The 19,999-nt window shown below is 37.5% G+C and overlaps 1 protein-coding gene across 7 annotated transcripts in view; it reads right to left on the reverse strand.

Moving 5' to 3' along the window:
• GPHN (gephyrin) overlaps positions 1-19,999 on the reverse strand; it is a 273,967-nt gene that overhangs the window by 184,441 nt on the left and 69,527 nt on the right. For all 7 annotated transcript variants that reach the window (XM_062495959.1, XM_062495956.1, XM_062495957.1 and 4 more), the window contains exon 2: positions 6,039-6,117. In XM_062495959.1, coding sequence (XP_062351943.1) covers positions 6,039-6,117 — 79 coding nt within the window. The remainder of the gene's footprint in view (positions 1-6,038; positions 6,118-19,999) is intronic.

The following is a 19,999-nucleotide window of genomic DNA, read 5'->3' on the forward strand; positions in this document are numbered from 1 at the left end:
GATTTTAGTTAAAAGTTGGGTATTTACTGGAGTTAATTAAAAAGCTGATGGATAGATAGGCCTTGCTGAAAATATTTAAGTCAGAAGTAAGTTAGAAGAAACTGGGCTTGAGATAGTTATCTGAAACTTAAATAATTAACTGTCTGTCATGTTATGTTTGCTCAGCTGTGCTTGCAATGGGAAAAGATGAAACTCGTAAGTAGATCCAAAGAAACACGAACAATTGCAACCAGAAACTTAGTTAAAGTCACGAAGAGTGGGAAATTGGAGTTCTCCCAGAAGCCATTTGAATTGCCATCTATAGAAAAGGTCAGGAGTTCAGGGTGAGGAAGACTCACCTTACTTCCTCTTTTTAAGACCCCTCCCCACAAAAACAACCCCAGACTTAATTCAAGAAGCCAACCACACACGCTTAATAGTCATTCAAGCTAATTACCATAGGAAGCCAAGAATGGAAGGTGCTGGCATGAATATGTAATTGTTTGAAGCTTTTGTCAATAAATAGACTCTGTGATCACCTGCAATTTTGCAATGTGCATTAGGGGTTTACCTCACACTGCTGCCCAGCGCTGAATAAACACTTTAAATTGTTAGAGAGTCTTTTTGTCTGTCACAGTTAAGTATCAGTATTAGACCAATACTCATATTTTGATAAATCAACAGTGCATTTATCAAGTCTTCAATCACAGAATGGGTAAAGCTGGAATGGACCACAGTGAGTCATCTTAAGAGCATGGGATTGCATCCAGAATTGGAGACAGCATTCCAGGGCTCATAAGAGGGGCAGGATGACCTTCCTCAACTTGTTGGCTATGCTCCTCCTAATGCAGCCCAGGATCCCATTGTCCTTCTTGCCCACAGGGACACACTGCTGGCTCATGGACAGTTTGTTGTCCACCAGCACCCCCAGGTCCTTCCCCACAGAGCTGCTTCCCAGCAGGTCAGCCCCAGGCTGTGCTGGACCATGGGGTTATTCCTGCCCAGGTGCAGGACCCTGCACTTGCCTTTGTTGAATCTCAGACAGTTCTCTGCCCATCTCTCCAGCCTGTTGAGGTCCAGGTCCTTCTGCAGGGCTGCACAGCCCTCTGGGGTATCAGCCACTCCTCCCAGATTGGTGTGCTCTGTGAACTTGCTGAGGAGGGATCTGCCCTTCATCCAAGTTATCAGTGAATTAAGGTAAAGAATTATGGGCCCAGCACTGAACCTTAGAAGACACCATCAGTGACAGCCTTCAGCTAGACCCTGTGCTACTGATTATAACCCTCTGGGATCTGCTGTTCAGATAGTGCTCAATCCACCTCACTGTCCACTTATCCACTCCACACTTCCTGAGTTTGCCTGTGAGGATGCTGTGAGAGACAGTGCCAAAAGCCTTGCTGAACTCAAAGCAGACAACGTCCACTGCTGCTCCCTCATTCATCCAGGTGTTTGTTCCATGCTACAGTATATATCTTATGTACTCAGTAAGATTACAAAAAAAATAGAGCTCTTCAAGAATTCCTTTATCATCTTCAGTCCTTAAGTGACAAATTTGAAGGATCTCACAACAGCTTCCCAGAAGAATTACCTAGTTCCTCCTTCTAAAATACAATCAGGGATAATGATGACTTCTGTGAGATTTCTATCTCCTGTCATGGACAAATGGAACTCGGATTTAATCCACAAACTTCTACCATAGGGCTATTACCATTTTGGTCATCTTTCTGATGTGATTACATGGAGGGTAAATAACATTTTCTTCTCACAATGTTTTCTTCAGTGCAGTACATACTTATTAAACCAAGTAACATACTTGTTATTAAAACAAGTTCTAATTTCCTCTCAAAGGTTACCTGTTCTTACATTTTAGGTTTATCTACTCTATTTCATAATCAGTCTGAAGGAGACATGAAACAAAGTTCAGATGTGATGTGATATTGCCTATAAAGAAGTTATTCAGAATCTCTTGGACATTGTTCATCTCAAAGAAGCTCTGAAGATGTTTCCAAAACAAATGCATCAGTGATTATCTGCAGCTGCAGCTACTGAATTGCACAGAAAGTTTGAAAGCATCCTCTTTTCTGTTTAGACAAGTATTTTATGAACTTTATGTCTATATACAGGCTAGAGCTGAAAGGAACATCTTATAAAGTGATGCTAAGAACCAAAACTTTGGAATGTGTATACACAGAACTTCTGCTTGAAGTAGGTGGACGTATACCTAACATTCTAATGATCTGATGGTTCACTCTTCAGGTGTATTTAAGTAACTTCTAGTGAGAAAAGGAAAGCAGTAGTAAAAATCGCAGGAGAAGTTTCAGGTGATTGACATATTGAATTGTATCTAACCCATTTTTCTCCTGAGCACAGGCTGCCTATTAAGGGTGGAAAAGTCAGGAAGACAGAGGAGTGCAGACCATTCAGTGTGCTCATGAAGAAGGGGTCAAATGAACTGATCAATATGTTTAACTTTGCTTGAGCACCAGCCTTTTGCCTTGCTAGAGAGCCTCAATGGTCTCCCCACAAAAGCAGCAATTTGCTAGCATCTTAAGCTGTTTCACTGTATTTTACTTCAGCTGAATAAAGTCTGAACCATCATCTAAGAACCAGAAGCCTAGTTCCTCCAATTGCACCTGCTCTCTCCAGCTTACCTGCTTAGGACAATGAATGGAAAAATACCTATAATCCTCTCATTGAGAATAATCTCCTCTGTAAAATCAAACACTTGAAATATCTTTTATGAGTTATTGGAATGGTAGGCAGGGCATTATCTAAACCAAATCATGGTATTTGAATATTCATAGCCATATTACATTACATTTATAGGAATCAAAATAAGTTCCATCTGGTCATATTAATTACACAGGAGACAAACCAGAAAGCATACATTTTCATAGAAGAAAAGGAAAAAGAAAAAAAAAGGACGAGATTAAAAAAAAGGTTTGCCGTTCCAGCTCTCTACACTTAGACAGGAACAAATATGTTCCTGTGTGTGGAACCCTCCCTGACATTCTTAGATAGAGGTTCCAGTTTCTTCACCAAACAACATTTAGAATTTTTTCAAACTATCCAGTCAATGTTGTCTACTATAAATTGAATTAGTTCCTTCTCACCAGGCAAACAGAACAAACCCTTTAATAGTCTTTTATATACTATAGCACACTCATACTTCTGCTTTTGACGCTGTTTCCTCAATTAATTAACCTGCCATGCACTGCATTTTCTGTCTTCTCCTCTTACATTTCTTCCACACACCTCTGGATCTCTGTGTCCAAAACAGGACACTATATATAGCAGACATATCCTTGAGCTCCAGGGAGCCCAGTCTTGTTGAACACATCCCTGCTCACTGCAGGAGGTGACCTGCAAAGGACCTTTCCAATCCAAAGTATTCTATGATTATCTGCAATGAATAAAAACCAGCACTTAACTCTCAAACCATCTTTACAGTTGAACTATGATCAACATTTTGCAGAAATTAATTTTTTCTCTAATTAACCACTAAATGAAATTTAATTTCAAAGTTGTTGCATGCTTCCTTCCCCCACAATCTGTAACTCCTCACTTCAGATTTATTTGATATGCTTGATGTTTTGGGGTTTTTCCCTTTAGCAGGATTTTCATTTTTGTTGGCACACAGTAAATTGTGAGTTAATCACATACAAGTATAGGTGATCAAACTACTGATTTAGGCAGCAGAGCTTTTCTTAGCATTGCTGACAGAACTGAAAGCAGATTAAGTTTACAGTCCTGCTCCAGATGGGAAATCACCTGGGAAAAAAATGCTACTCTGACAATTAGGCATACTTGATATAAATCAAACACTAATGAAACACCAACAATGCTGTCTAAAGTGTTTCATTTCAATGTAAAGACACACTTTCAGCTGTCCAAAAAAAAAAAAACAACAATAAGGCCTTCTGCAATAACAAAAGAGAAATTGTCTGTTGCAGAGCCAAGAGTGGCAAACAAAGAGGTACAGAGCCATTTGCAGAGAAAGCATGAGAATTTTTTATGTAAATCTAATGTTTGCATCTGAGATTACAAAGAAAAAGAAGCAGGACATCTAGTCAGCACAAATGAGCACTAAAGAAATCCTAAAGTGTAAATATTAAACTGGTAAGAGGATTAATCAAATGCTATTTTACGATTCCAGGTATTATTACAGGTATCAATCATACCCAAATAAACATAAGATTTTAATTAAACTTTATTGTTTATTAAAAAAAAAATAAATAAAACATCTCTTTGCCTGACACTGTCATGCTTCATCCCAATGCTGTCTTTTGCATAACGAATTCAGATCCCATGGGACCTTTAGAGTCACCAACATAAGGCTGTTTTGAACAATATTACCTTAGATGGTTTCTTCATTTTGGAGATTCACTCACACTAGTACACATTTTGCAAGAACTCTTAATATGTGCTCAGTCATAAAACAGGAAAAATATTGATTTGGAAAGAGAAACCCAAGTCTATGCATTCCTATCACTCAGCAGGAAGAAGGACACTTTTCTTGCACTATAATCTGTCATACAGCAAAGTGTCATAAGCACTCCTCAGAACCTAAGGCCTATTGAGACATTATTCAGTCTTACAAAGTGACAAAAACAGCTACATTGCAGTCACTTATGCTTCTTATAAGAAACAGAAATCCATTTAATTTCTTTTGAACATTACAATAATTTATTACAATATTATTCACGCGAGTTACAGTCAAGGAAGAAAATTAAAAGATTCTATCACTTCTGGTAAAAAATGGTGAAAATTATTATTCTACAACAAAGGCAATTCAACCTTCTGAAAGCAAACTCTAAAAGTGCAAGCCCAAAACTATGTGTAGCATGTAAGCTTACCTGCAGCTGCAAAACCCACATACAATTCTAAAGCAAACAAACAAAAAAGAATCAACAAAGCCAACTAACCAATCAAAAATACTCAAAAACTACCACTCAACAGAAACATTTTGAAAATTAAGACCCTTAAAATAGCCTTGACTACAACACTTAAACAGTAATTACTAAAAATATATCTATTGCATTCACTCTGTACATATCAAGTGACAATTATACTTGCTGCTTGTACCTCTATAATTTCAGATATATAAATCATCAATTACATACCCTATGTCAAAATTCCCCAAGAATGCATGTATATGTGCATATGTCATTTACCTGTAGCAACATGACAAAATTAATCCTGCTTCTACTTAATTGCTATAAATCCCTGTAACTGAAATAAGATTCCAAATACCCCTTATTTTTCACTATTTCTCAATCACTACTCAGTATCAAGGACCATCATGGTAGAGCTCACTGTGGAATGCACTGTCATTCCTGGTTAAAAGATGTGAATTTTTTTCTTTTCCCCTTCCCTCATAACAAGCACTACACTCACACACTGGCAAGAATATTTTCAGCTAGTACTAAAGTTAACAGATGAGAAAAAAACCCCATGGGGAAAAAGAAACTGAACACAGAAGGTCTGAGACAATTTCAAGTCTGGCTCAGAGCTCATGAGATTGAATATCATGTTAGAGAAAGATACAATACTGAGGTAAAGACCAATGGTCTTGTGATGAAGCAAAATTGAGACCATGTGCACATATACTTAAAATTGAAACAGGTACTAGAGCAAGAAACAAATATCAGCTGTATGAAATCAGCTACAAAGAGAACAGATTCTACATGTTAAAGTAACTGACAATAACATAATTATCCATCAATATTCTAATTTATGTGCAATACCTCGTTAAAAAAAGAGGAGGAACAATGTGCATACAAGCCCGCTATAGAAATACCAGCATGCACAATCTGCTATTTCTGAAGACTTTCTACCCTTTACTATAAATGCTCTCTGGTTGTTACTTCATGAGCAGAATTACATCAAAAACAAGGTAGTTTCAATAATACCTTCTTGTATTAAAGACTAACAACTTGGCAAGCACTAAAGCATTATGTGTACTTCATCATACTACTTCTTTATAGAATTACAAAACTACTCACAAGGATATCAGGAAGAAGCTTTTCTTTGCTTAGCAATAAGAGCCAGATACTCACAAAGAAGGGTCTTGGACCAGATCTTTAAGGTTTATCCCACTACGATCCTCGGCAAGGTTCCTGAAGCAACTGTCACTCACTAAAAAAAAAATAGAAATAAAATTAAAACAAAACAAAATAAAACAAAATAAAATAGAAAAAAAGAGGTGGGAATTCAAGAATGGAACACAGTTCTTCTGATTAACTAAAAATGCTTTTTGGCATTGGGTGGAACTTGAACATTCATATATATAGTCTGATTTTCATTGAGGTTCTACCTAATTCAAAGATAATTCAACTCAATGGAAAGTGAAAAACACTGTATCACAGCTTACACAGAAATAAACTGCACAAAGTTCAGGTGGTGTCCTCACTACTTCTCCACCTGGAGGCACAGGAAGTCTCAAATATGAACAGCAGATGCACAGGTATACACTTATCCATACACTTAGTGGGACAGTCTTTAATCATGCACTGATCAATATACTTAATCAGAAAGAGTGAGAGCTGCTATGTATTTAAGGTCATAGTTATTAATGGGTTAGCAAACATGTTTAATATGAGCAATAACCAAAACAAGTAATTAAGAGCAAACATTTATTCAGGCAACTTAGAAATAACTTATAAACTGCATGTAAAGCAGCTAGTTAGTGCAAGAACTGAAATTACAGTAAACGTCACAGAAGTTTGAAAGAGTATAAGTGTGCTTTCATTTTCTTCACTAATTAAAATCTTAAAAAAACCCAAAAAAAAAGCCAGAAAAGACCTAAGCCTCAAACTACAAATTTGTTCTCTTGGCTAAGTCTCTCAGCGCATGTACCCCAATCCTAAAAGCTATCTCACTTCTCTTAAATAACACTACAGTCAATTTGAGAGGTGGAAAAAGAGTAGTGGTACAAATATTTTTAGAACAATGCAGTATCAGTTTAAAGGAATTAGTTATTTCTGACTACAGCAAACTTTCTGAAGGAGACAAAGGTTGTGATATGGAAAACCAGTGTAAGGATCAATTTCTCTTAATGGGCACGGAAATCTGTGAGACAAAGTTTATGAAATAAATGCATTATTGCTCATTCAACACAGAATGCAGCTTCACATTTGGTGAACAGGGATGTGTTTAAAATAATCTGCAAAAGCAAGCGTTCCTACTTCTTTCTCTCTAAATGCAAAATACTCTCCTTAATTTACATCTCTAAGTATTCATGTGCATCACCAGCATCAAGAAAATGCAAATCATTCCCAAAATATATTGTTTTCACAGATTACAACACGTACAGTGACAGACCTACCTAACATACTACAAAACTGCAAAATGTTTCTACTAGTACTTCTCATTGGCAATGCATCTCACAAGTGTGAAACCTGTTAAGTCTGCTGGGAAGGACAAGTACTGGAAGAAAGCATCCCAGAAGAGGCTGGCACAGCTGATGGAACGGGTACCAGCCCCTGGCCCTCAGATAAAGCTGACAGTTTGAGACTGTAAGAGAAGTATCTGTCAAGTGTTGAAAACATTCCCCTCAATGCTGTAATAACCAATTGATATCCCAAGCTTCTCTTACCCACTGTCTCTGAAAACAGTACCTGGCAATTGCTCGCTGCACACAATCCCTGAAAGCCATCAGTCTTTCACAAGGGGTCTCTTGTTTTCGAGGTACTTGTTTCAGATCTTCATTTGAAACAACAACTACCTGTGCTAACTAAGCCCAGGTTCTCAGCTTGTTCCTCCCATGACAACTTAATCATTGACTGTATAAAAACCAGAAAGTTACCTGTACTGAGTTCACAAGCACTTCCCCTATTGCCAGGGAAACTCTGACTGAGCCCTTGAACCTTCGGGAATTTTTCATTTCCATCCTCACCTATTACACTGAACCCAAGACCCTTGAGTGGATCTCTTAACTCTCCAGTTAAAGGAGTGATTCCAAGATCAGCAGATGCACAAATGACTACATACTAGATTTTATGGGAGAAAAAATTCCCACCTACATTGATAGTTTATATTTGCTTCTTGTCAAGTTTGGCAACAAAACATTTTACCTACAGCCTTGTCATAAATCCTATACTACCATTGAATCCACATATCTCCTGTGCTAACACAATACATCATGAATAAAAATTACGTTTGACACTGTTTTTTCACTACTGACAAATCAAACATTTTTAAAGCATTAAATATTTAATCTCAACATGCTGCATTTCTCTAGTGTCTCATCCAAAACAGGATAGTGAAACTGGGATGGTATGGCAGAAGTATCAGGGTGATCAGTGGTGCTTCAAGGACTGAGGGAAGAAAATGTAGAAGAAATCTTTGCATCACAGCCACAAATTGTACTACAGACACAGGTCATGTCTAACTTCTCTTTGAAGCACAGCCAAGGGATACTTTTGCATAGGACATCTGTATGAACACAATCCCCATACAGGTTTGGTTTTTTTTTGTCTTCCTTCAAAATTAAACTTTCATTTTTTAACCCTCCAAAACTTTATAAAAGCTAGTATTTCAAGCATTGTTGAGTGGATGGATTCTGGAGAGATACAGAACTGTTATTTGTTCCTCTCTACATAAACATCAAGTGGCTGAGCCCCTGTTTGCAGTACACCCCCCAGAGGTACTTCCTTAGAGACATGGCAAATGACAACAAAAACAGCACCCTAAAGTATATTTGCTCCATGGAGTATTGCACATACAAGGACAGTCTGTAAGGTGCCAGAAATGTTCTTAATACACTAAATATCGGCACAAATATCACAGGCATCAACTGAACAAAACATATAGTCTGAAAAACATCACAGTAAAGCAAAACCCCTAAACATGCATTAAACATTGACTTCCAAGTGAGCTGTTACAACTACCAAAGCAAACAGGATTTAGCGACAGCTCAAATCTTCACCAACATCCATCCTACTTCCAGCTCCTGGTTTCTATTACCAACGTTCTATTTCTGACCCCTGTCTAGTCTTGTGCCTAGGAAGTAACAGAGGTGAGAAGCAAATAAGGGAATATAGTTCTCATCTGTCAATTACACAGCATACAAAATTCCTGATGGAAAGGTTAAAATCAGCATTCGCACTCTAATGTGCAAACATCGAATTTACAACAGTTGTGAAGCCTTCCCACTTGGCATTTGCGAACTTCTAAATTTGTCAATGTGATTTTTTTTTCCTTCGCTTTCTTTAGCAGAGTTTTAAATGAGACCACACCAAAGAGAAATAGGTTATTAGCCTGTTGATTTCCAAAAGGAGTTCTTAAACTATGAAGGCAAACTAATATTTTCTTCAAATAGAGACACGTCATAATCTGTTGAGAAATGTATCCTTGTTTTAACTTCATTTTTTAAATGTCCTACAATTTGAAAACCATGTAGCTCTTTAAAAATGTCACTTAATCTCTTACATCACAGACAGTACTCGAAGTAAAGAAAAGTCTTCTTTAGATTAAATCACTTCCAAATCTACAGCTGATTACAGTGATTTTCATATTTATATTATTTAGGAAAAAATGTAATAACTGCCCTCAAAAAAATGAACAAATAGCTACACTTTGGTAAAGGAAATTAACAATTAAGTTTACCTCCCCCATATCTAAATATGCGATTCCAGAAAACTACTATTACCTGCCAGATTTTCCTCTTGGTTCCTAGAATTCAGAACTGCTTTTAGATTAATTGTGACTACCTGTTGATAAAAATCACGTTGACAACAAAAATGCTACACTCATGAAGGGAGCCACTGATGCACTATTAGTTTGAAAATACATGGATGACTACAACTTTGAACAGTATGCACTGAAGTATAAGCTAACAGTTTCTTACATTTTCGTCTTTTAGTAAGTTTAGGTCTTTTTCTTAGGACCTCTTCATCTACCCACAGTATTTTTGACAAGACTTTACCTCACCCCTCTTTTTGCAGGCTCATTTATGTATTTAGGTTTTATAACAGATTCATTCAGCAGTTAATATAGAAAAAAATATTTACTACTCTAGGGATATTCTGAACAGTACTGGTCTACCACAGTGTTGTATTCCAGTCTGGTTTTTCTTGCAACAAGCATTATTCAGAAGTCTCACTCCAGATTCAGGTGATTCTGTTCCATGTACTGCATTCAAACATTTCAGGATTCAAGTAACTTGTTTTATGGGCCCAACCGTACACACAAGGCAGCAAGCACCTTCTTTACCTATTATACATATTGTTGACTTGAAGAAATAACAAACTCTGCTAGGGAAGCTCAGGGTCTTAGGGTTTAGGATACAGAAAGGTAACAGAATTTTTTTCAGACCTCAAAACATCTCTTTAAAAACCTGTTCTCCCACAAACATAGAATTCCTGTCCTACACATGTCCTATATATCCTATAAAGCATACTTTACAGAAGGCAAAGAAAGGAGAAGGCGCCAGAAGATTGATTCTCTTAATATTGAAACGATTTTAAGGCATTTTATGGGTTCCATGGACGGTAACACCAGAGATAAATAGTGCTGCCTTTTTTCTCTGCTACTGTCACATTTTTCAAGTGAGTGCATGTCAACCAGAAAACATACATAAAACAGATGGCACATTACAGAATTTTGTAGCACCTTCTCCAGATCTATCAAAGAAGACAGCAAATTAATTTTCAGAGCAGCACTTATACCATTTGCATATCTGCACACAAATCTCTGACGTATTTGCAGAATAAAAAGAACTACGAGCCTCCATGAAAACTGCAAATGCTTATAATTGCCAAGAAAATATGTTGTCTGTTAGTAGCAGAAATAAGGCAGGCTGATTTCCTAAGAATTTGTGATCTAAATGCCATTTGCTATCACCATATAAATCCAGAATAGTATCTTCACAGATTGACAACAACATACTATCATCAAAAAGGAGCTAAGGCACTGGAACAACAGAAGGGAAAGATACAGGTGACCTACTGAAAAAACAGGATGATCATAAACCAGAAATACAAGTTAAGACACGTGAATCTGTGATTTTTCTTTTTCTAGAAAACCTAGAAGCAGTAATGTCACTTGTAAATCAGATGTAAAGGAGGGCTGTTGTAATGGTAAAGAAAAGTAAGATTTCAGGGGAAGTGAAAAGACCTTTCTTGATTAGCTTAGCAAAAAAAAAAAAAAAAAAAAAAAAAAAGCATTAGATGGTAGTTGCTGGTGTGTTTATGGAAGTACAACAGCAAAACAAGTATCAGAGGGAAAACAGTATTGCAGAAGAAATATAACTGTGAGCAAATCATAAGAAACAGAGCATAAATTTTTGAAGTTAGAGAGGTGAACCCTCACATGTAACTCTTCTATATGAACAGCACACAGACTAGGTCTCAACAGATTTAAGGATAGATTAAATGATATAGAAATTGTTCTTGAAGACCTGAAGTATTCTGCATCACAGCAACTAATACTGTAAAATCTATGTTAGACTTCCTCTGAAGGCTATGAACTTCTCAGCCTCCCCAGGGTTTCTCCCGTTTTCTAAAAGCAATTAAATGAGACATTTTTTTCTCTGTATCCATTAGTCTAGTGGGTTATGCCTCTCTCAAATGATTTATCATTTAAATTTTACAATATTTGTGTGGCCTTAGGCTACAAATTCTGCACTGGGTTTTAATCTAATATTTTAAAAGCTTGAGTTTCAACTCCATCCCACTGTCAGTGCAGTGATCAGGTGGACTTCAGAAGAAAAACATCAAACCATTGAAGACATCATCAAACCATTGAAGATATTCAACTCTTTGGAGATGCAGCATTAGCAATACTTCTAATTGTTTGTACCCAATAAAAAAAATTAATTTCCTCGAAGCTAGGAATACTAAGTACTTGATGGATTTTTTTCTCTGGGCTCTTCTTATTGGAGATCAATTAGTTTGTCTTTTGTGTGGGTTTTTGTTTTTTTTTTTTCCTTCCAACACGTATTTCCAGTAAGAAGTTTGTGTTATTCCTCCTTTCACTATAAAACCATAAAAAATTCCAGGATGGGAAGGAAAAGTATAGAAGACAAGCACATCCAAGAGAGGAGAAGAGTTAAAACAGTAACAACTAAGAGCTAAGTACGTTTGAAGAGTAATATCTCATTTTAGACTTCTCTGAAATTTTTAGTTCTATCACAGGTTAGAAGAGCTGTCCTTGGAGCAGATGCTAACACATTTCACATATCTTGATTAAGCTTGATTAAGAGCCACAAGAATCACATGAAAAACTATACTCCATTTTTCCAATGATATATTCTACCTAAAAAGACTGCATTTATGTGAACCACTCCAGTGAATGCTCCAGTATGAGGGTCCTGTGACCACAGGCTTGCATCAGTCACTAATGACAGGATTTAAGAAATGTCACAGTGTGGCTTGGAACAACACCCCTCTTTCACTGCTGCATTGCTGCACAACTAAATGCATACAGACCTGCTGACAGACAGATAATCCCTCCAGGACCAACCCATAGACTCCAGAGCCTCAATGTCCTGTCTTCCATCTGCTCATGTCTCATAAAGCCCTGGACACCAGAAATCAGGTAACTCTTTATCCTTATGCAAACTAAGGTATTTTCTGCGCTGTTCAACATAGCCTGTCAAACACTGTTAAAAGAAGCCACCTCAAAAATACAGAGCAAAAAAGGACAGGAAAAAATAGAAGGCACTTTGTCCTTCTTCAGATACATATTGTGTGATGCCCATGTCACACCACAGCTGGCAGTGTGCACTCCCAGCCCAGAGAGCCAAGGGTGTCCTGGGCTGCATCCAAAGCAGCGTGGGCAGCAGGGCCAGGGAGGGGATTCTGTCCCTCTGCTCTGCGAGACCCCACCTGCAGTGCTGCCCCCAGCTCTGGGGTGCCAGCACAGGAAGGACATGGACCTGCTGCAGTGACTCCAGAGGAAGATCACCAAGCTGGTTAAAAGGATGGAACACCTATTCTGTGAAGACAGGCTAAGACAGCTGGGGTGTTCAGCCTGGGCAACAGAACGTTCTGAGAGGGAAAACTTACAGCACCTTCCAGTACCTAAAGAAGGCTACAAGAGAGTGGGAGAGGGAATTTTTACGAGGGTGTTTAGTGATAGACCAAGGAGTGATGGCTTTAAGCTGAAAGAGAGTAGGTTTTAGACAGGACAATAGAAAGATGTTCTTTACTGTGAGAGTGGTGAGACAGGAAAGTTGCGGATGTGCCATCCCTGGAAGTGTTCAAGGCCAGGTTGGATGGGGCTCTGAGCAGCCTGGTCTGGCGGAACGTGCTCATGGCAGGGAGGTTAGAATGAGATGATCTTTAAGGTCCCTTCCAAATCAAACCACTCTGTGATTCCATGATTCCCCTAGTCATTGTATCTATGGCTTGAGCAGATGCTTTCCCTGAATCCAGATGTACAGCTACGCACTACAGGACTACCAAGGAAGATAAAGACTTCCAGGAAGGCACATGGGAAACACATAGACAAGATATGGAGCTAGAGGCAATCCAGGATCAGATCACAAAGCCATCTGTCTTACTGAGGATTTTGCGTTCAACTTCTCAGTTCAAGTAAAAGCAACTAAAGGTCATCAATGGTACTGGACCAGGGAGTGATGCAAGCCAAGATCCACAGAAATTAGGAGAAAGCAGAACACTACATGTGTAGTGTACTACATGAGCTAATAAAACTGCAGAAATCCCACTGACAATCAAGTGTGACTCCAGACTGAGTGGTGTTAAATCATATACAGCTACTTCAAAGCCTGAAGGTGTAATCACAGCAAAATAATGCCAGTTAGCACATAAACCAGAACATGAACATGTATTGTAGACAACAACTCCGCTACAGGCAGGACTTGAAGAAAAAAGCATTATCTCTATTTTTTAGACAAAATTAGCACCTGGGCCTAGTCTGTATCTGACCCCTTCAGTTTGCTTGCTGAAGGTATCACCTGGGACAGAAGAGTCTCCTGTAAGCAACTACACAATAACCATTTATTTAGCACAACTCCATATGCAAAGCTCTGAACTGAGGCCCTACAAACACCATACTGAGGTATAAAAGGCATAATTTTGTACTGCTAGCGGTGATGATAAAAATATGTTGACATTAAAATTCAGTTGTAGGTATTTACTTACTGGATATAAGGATGCCCATTTATGCAAAGGGGTCTTTAAACTATTAGCTTTCACAAGAAGAAGAGTAAATATTTAAGCAAATCAGTATAATTTAATAATGTAAAATGAGAATGAGTAAAAAATTCTTATAAAACTACTAATATATTTAGTATCAATAAATACTGTTTAGATGACAATGTAACTGTTTTACTCTATTTTTCCCTAAATCTCATTATTAAGTAAATTATATACATATGTTTAGAAGTTTCAATTCATTAAATAATTTATGGGAAAATTTTTCATGAAAGTAGAAAAAAAACCAGTATTATAAAAAGTGCTTGCAATAATCCTTAAAAATAGGACAGTTCCTTTTTGTCCAAAACATAAGTACTTCTTAAGATATGTTTTTGTACTAGTACTCTTAAGCCTCCTTAAAACTAGTGGCAGTACAAAACAGTTTCAAAATAGAAACACTTTAAGCAGCAATTTTCAACTCTACCTAGGGGAAAAAAAAAAAAAAAAGGCAACAAACACCCAAGAGCACAAGTGGTCAAGAAAAACAAAGTGCATTACAATAAATCCTACTGCCTGTTTAAAAAGCATCTACCTCCATATCGTTTTCTTTTTACAATCACCTTTCCATTATCAGAAGTAAAATAATACTTCAGGTAGCAGAGGGAAACAGCCCTGCAGTTATTACTGAGCATGCAGAACATATCAATCAGCAGAGCCCGTTCTCTTCATCAGGTTCAACCCAACACTGTTTTCTGGTAGGTCTTACTTGCCCATATGCAGACTTTGATTGGCAAAAGAGCTCTGCTTGAATTGAACAGCCTGGTTAAATCTAGACCATAAAGCAGAGACACCATATTAGCACCACAAGCACCAGCTTGGATACAGCAGGATTAGCACTAAGGCACATATATGAAAACTTGAGCAACATTCACTGACTGTATGCACTCTAATGCCTCTGTATATTCCTGGTCAGGAAATGCCAAGAGATATACCTAAGCTAACTTCACATGCTGCCAACTCAGCCATGACAGGGTTTATTAGCTCAGATTTGCAGTGGCATAAAGGCATCTAAAGAACCTTCAAGCTCCTGGAAGAATATAGTCATATTCACACAAAGCTGAACTAGTCATGCTGGTTTAGATTTTTGCTGGCTCCCCAGGGCTCCGCAGCTATCACAAGCAGTGGGAAACTTTCTACAAAATGATCTGGAAACGTACCATAGGTCTTTCCAGAACACTGAGCTGCCATCCACGAAAAACTGCTGATACCAAATCCTACACAGCAAAGTGCAGATTCTGAAAAACAGTATTTTCCATATTGTTTAAGTTTCATTTCCTGCTGTCTCTAGTGGTAGCAATGGTGAAGATCTCAGTGGGACAAGTTCCACTCAGGTGTCATGGGAGGACAAGATATCTCACCAGAAGGCCTGTAGTTCATGAAACAACTTTAAATGAAACAGAGATTTATCCCTTACCCCCAATCTCTTAAATCCTTGCTTTTCTTTGAGTTAAACTTTTTTCCAATATTTTGTTTAACATTATGCTTATAAACTGTGCCTATTTAAATTGCTCTGGAGCTGACCACTTTTCATGCAACTGGTTCAAAGAACTGGCATCATCAATCCTTCATCTCAGGGTCCATTTGTTTCCACATGTCTGTTCCTAATGCTTGTGAATCAACTTTGAAAATGGGAACCAAAGCCTCTTGTCATTTCTTCCAGCTGGGAGGATCCTGCAAATAGTTGGAACTAAGCCAATTATCTCAGTGAGCTGTGAAAAACCTGAAAATCAGTTTAAATGCTAAGTGTTTTCATCACTCATTCATTCAGCTAATTATTAAAACTACAATCTCAAATTATTCCAGAGTACTACAAGTCATGCTTCATGTACCACTTGAAACATATGTTCCACCAAACCTGAAATACAGAAAATAAAAATAGGGAGCCTAAAAATAAGCTAAGAAATTACACCAGGAGTATACTTTACATCTGTGTACCTTTTTTATGCTCACTTACAGAGTTGTAACATTCAGGACTACCAAGTCTTGACTGCTGGTCCTTGATTTCAGGTCCTGATTACTGGGTGGAGTTTGCTGTTCATTCCCTTTCTGGAATCTTGCTATGCTTTTACAAGCAGATATTTTAAACAACAATTCTATGTGGTAAATCATGGATTGCATATAAAATATTTTTTTTTAGTTTAAAATTTGCTTACTTTAATAGCAGGTGTAAGGCAGTAATAGAAGTACCTTCCAGCCCCTATGCAACCCTCATCTGACAGGAGCCCAGAGAACTGTAGCCTACCATTCCTCCTGTGAATGGTTCAAGTGTTTAACCATGTTTGCTCCTATCATTCAGTTCTCAGTGGACTCTTTTTTGAGCTACTGTATTTTAGCCATGCTCAAAAATCTCATTCCTTAGTTACAATGAAATTAGAATTAATGATTTCTACTACATTACATTAATTACTATTTCTCCTGTTTGTCTTTGCTACACAAATATAACTTTTTACATTATCTAGCTGCTGATTTACTTTACTTCATCTTTCACAGTCACTTGTATTTCTAAACACACAATATTGTCATTTTACTGCTGTCCCCCTTTTTTTGATGTGAATATAAACATCATCTTTTTCTTCTCCTGAACAGGGAAAAAAATGTATATTCTGGAAATAATTTTGTCAAACTGATATTTGACTTCTTATTCTTAACTTTTAGTTCCCTCCCTTTGCTGATTCCAAATCTTTAGCTATATTTAACTCTAAGCCTACAGCAAGCAACAAAATGGAAGAAATCTTTAAAGCCTATACAGCCTGTCATGTCTCATATGTTTGCTTATCCAGGCAATGAATCAAATCAATCAATCAGCTGTCAGGACCATACCAAGCCATGCTGGCACTTGTAGGAGAATGACACCCAGTATGAACACTCCATGCAAATTTTCTCGCAGCTCAGAAGAAACCTAGCAGTTACCACATTTGTAACATGGCAATGTGGAGCATCCTGCCAAGGGTTCTCCCTCACTAGTTTGTGCCCTACGCACCCAGCCAAGGCAGCAGTCCTGCAAATGAGGAGAGCAGAGCAGCAGAACAACACAATCCTGAGGAACAGTATTGCCAGGCAATCACAGAGCCTGAGTCCCTGTGTTGGGTGCCTCTGCCTGCTGGCACACTGCAGCACTTGGCACGACAGGCTCGGACCCAGCCTCGGGCTGTGTATATGGGTGGCTGTCTCAGGAAGGCTGAACAAGTTATGATCCATTGTCTGGCCTCATTTCTTGCCACTGTTACAGCCCTATCAAGAATAAGGTTCTTGTGGGTGCTCTGAAACTCCAAGTCACAAATGTATATACTGCTTTTCCTTATTTTCTCCGAGTTCTTCTTGCTTGATAAACAATGAGGGGAAAGATGATAGAATGATAGGATTATTATTTTTTGCTGCACCATCAGTAATCCTCATGGTTCACAAATGGCCAACAAAAATAGATACAAATGGTATATGCCATTGTAAAGTTTCCTTTCATTTTCCATCATTAAATAATTACTTTTGTCCTTACTGAAACCTTTGAGCTGTTACATTTTAAACCAGCCGTTTGACGATTATAAAAATAAAAATGGACATCAGGGTAATTTAACTGGGAAAGAAGAAAACACTTTTCTACCAAATGTTTGGTTTTGTTTGTTTTTCGGGTTTTTTTGGTGCATTCTGAGATCTGCAACATTATTAAATTCCCCCTTAATGGGCTGTTGAGTGAATGGGAGACCCAATGGATTGCACAATTTTGTCATTTATTCTGCAATTCTACTTAAAATCAGTAGTCACTAAAAAAAAATAAACAATAAAAAAGGTCTTAAAATTTATAGATATGCATGACATCCAACTTTCCCATGCAGTTTTCATGAATTCCACTAGTGACTTCTGTGTATTTACACAAGTATAATAAGAAATCATAACAGATACTGAAAATGTTCCTAAGTACTTGAGGAAAAAAATCTAAATGTCCTAGTGAAAACTATCAACATAATCACTATTAAACAACCAAAGCCCACATTTGCAACTTCACCAGTTCATTGAGAAAGGCCATTTTGCTCCTCCAGAGGACTGCTCCATCAGTATGGAGACAGTAAGCAACTAAACTTTTGAAAGTGTCAACATTTATAATTTTCAACAGTGAATAAGGCTTTCAACATTTCTATGACAGAAAAAATCTGACAGCCAAACATACATACCAAACATGTTTTAAAAAGCCAAACATACATACCAAACATGTTTTTAAAATTAGAGACATCAAAGATAGTATGATAGAAAGCATGGGAAATCAATGCTTGGAGAGAAAACAAGGCAAATTAGTGACCTCACAAAGATAGGGCTCTTATCTATTCTAGTCCATCACAAGCCCAGCAGCAGTCAATGATGCAACATGAACATGGCCTTGAATCACTGCAAGCATAGGATCAGGCTGGAATTACTGTGTAACTTCGTGCTATCATTTTTCAGCTTGCTGGTGTATTTATAATTTAGTATTTGACTAATTCCAAATGAAGTAATACTCAGAACAATGCAAAACAATTACAAAACCAGAAAACACTGAAAACCAAGAATTATTTCTAATGTTTGCGAACCCGAACATTTTGGTGCAATTATGAACATAAAGTTGTTGTACGTTAACTACTTAACATACACATATTCAGCAACGCATTACAAAACTCAGTATCAAAATGAGTATGATTCAAAGGGAAGTTAAAATGTATTATGGATAATGAGAAAAGTTCTACATTAAGACATAAGCAGTGCTATTTTAGGAAGTGAACAGATGGCTACAGAAGAGCAGACCTAAAATCAAGAACAATGCAGGGAGTCAGAACAGGAGGGCTGGAATGAGGTATAACTGGAGAACTTGCTTATTTTATTGCACGCATTTTGACAAAGCTGAAGATACTACAAATCTACAACACAGAAGACCTTAATTACATTTTTAGGTATTTTAATGACTTGCAGAGGAGTGTTGGCTATTTTTGCTCCTCCTCTCTGTGCATACAAATATTCATATGCAACCATTTTTTAAAAATCTCAGTACTTTACAAAACTTAATATACTTTTTCTATGATGTCAGAAATATCAGGGAAACCAAAAACTGGGTCCAAAGTGTGGCTTATTTGGTTTAAAACATTTTTATACTAATATACATATTACAAACTTCTAAAGAATTTGCTAAAGCCAAAACAGTGCATATAACCTTTTAAAAAGACTACTCATTTTTTACCCCACTGACAAATCTGCAACTATAGTCCTCTAAAATTTGTAAAAGCTCTGAATATCTGAATTAATATCTCTGAATTAAGTATACAAAACCCTCTGTAGGTCAATAATCTCATTTTACATTTCCAAGAGAAAAAGGCATCACTTCGTCTTCTTCCCAAACATGAGATGCATCCATGCCACAGAGTACAGGACATCTCAATGGATTTAAATTTAAAATCCCAGTAATTAAAATTTACTTTTCCCAAGGAAAGGCAACAAACATTGTTATTTCATTAGTCATTGTTGTAACCTTAAGAATAACTTCTCTCTTAGTATTTGTCAAATGGAAGCATGTAGCATTTTAATTAGAATGATGAAAATTCTTACCAAAACCAGTAAGTCTTGGCTTCAGAGACAAGTTGGCTGTCTTATTTCTCCAGCCTTTTACAGTCCTTCTAGATGGAAGTATGACCCTCTAACATATCAACCACTCATCCCAACTTTGTGTCATCTGCAAACCTGCTGCCAACATCCAGAGTAGTAATGAAGATGTAAAACAGGGCTGGAGCTAGTACTGACCCCTGGGGTACACCACTAGTCTAGTCCAACCAGACTTTGGGCCGCCGCTCTCTACCCTCTGCACCCAGCAAGTTCCATATGCTAAGGACAGCAGTTTCCAT

The sequence above is a fragment of the Cinclus cinclus genome, chromosome 6 (genome assembly GCF_963662255.1).
Source record: "Cinclus cinclus chromosome 6, bCinCin1.1, whole genome shotgun sequence".
NCBI classification, from domain to species: Eukaryota; Metazoa; Chordata; class Aves; order Passeriformes; family Cinclidae; genus Cinclus; species Cinclus cinclus.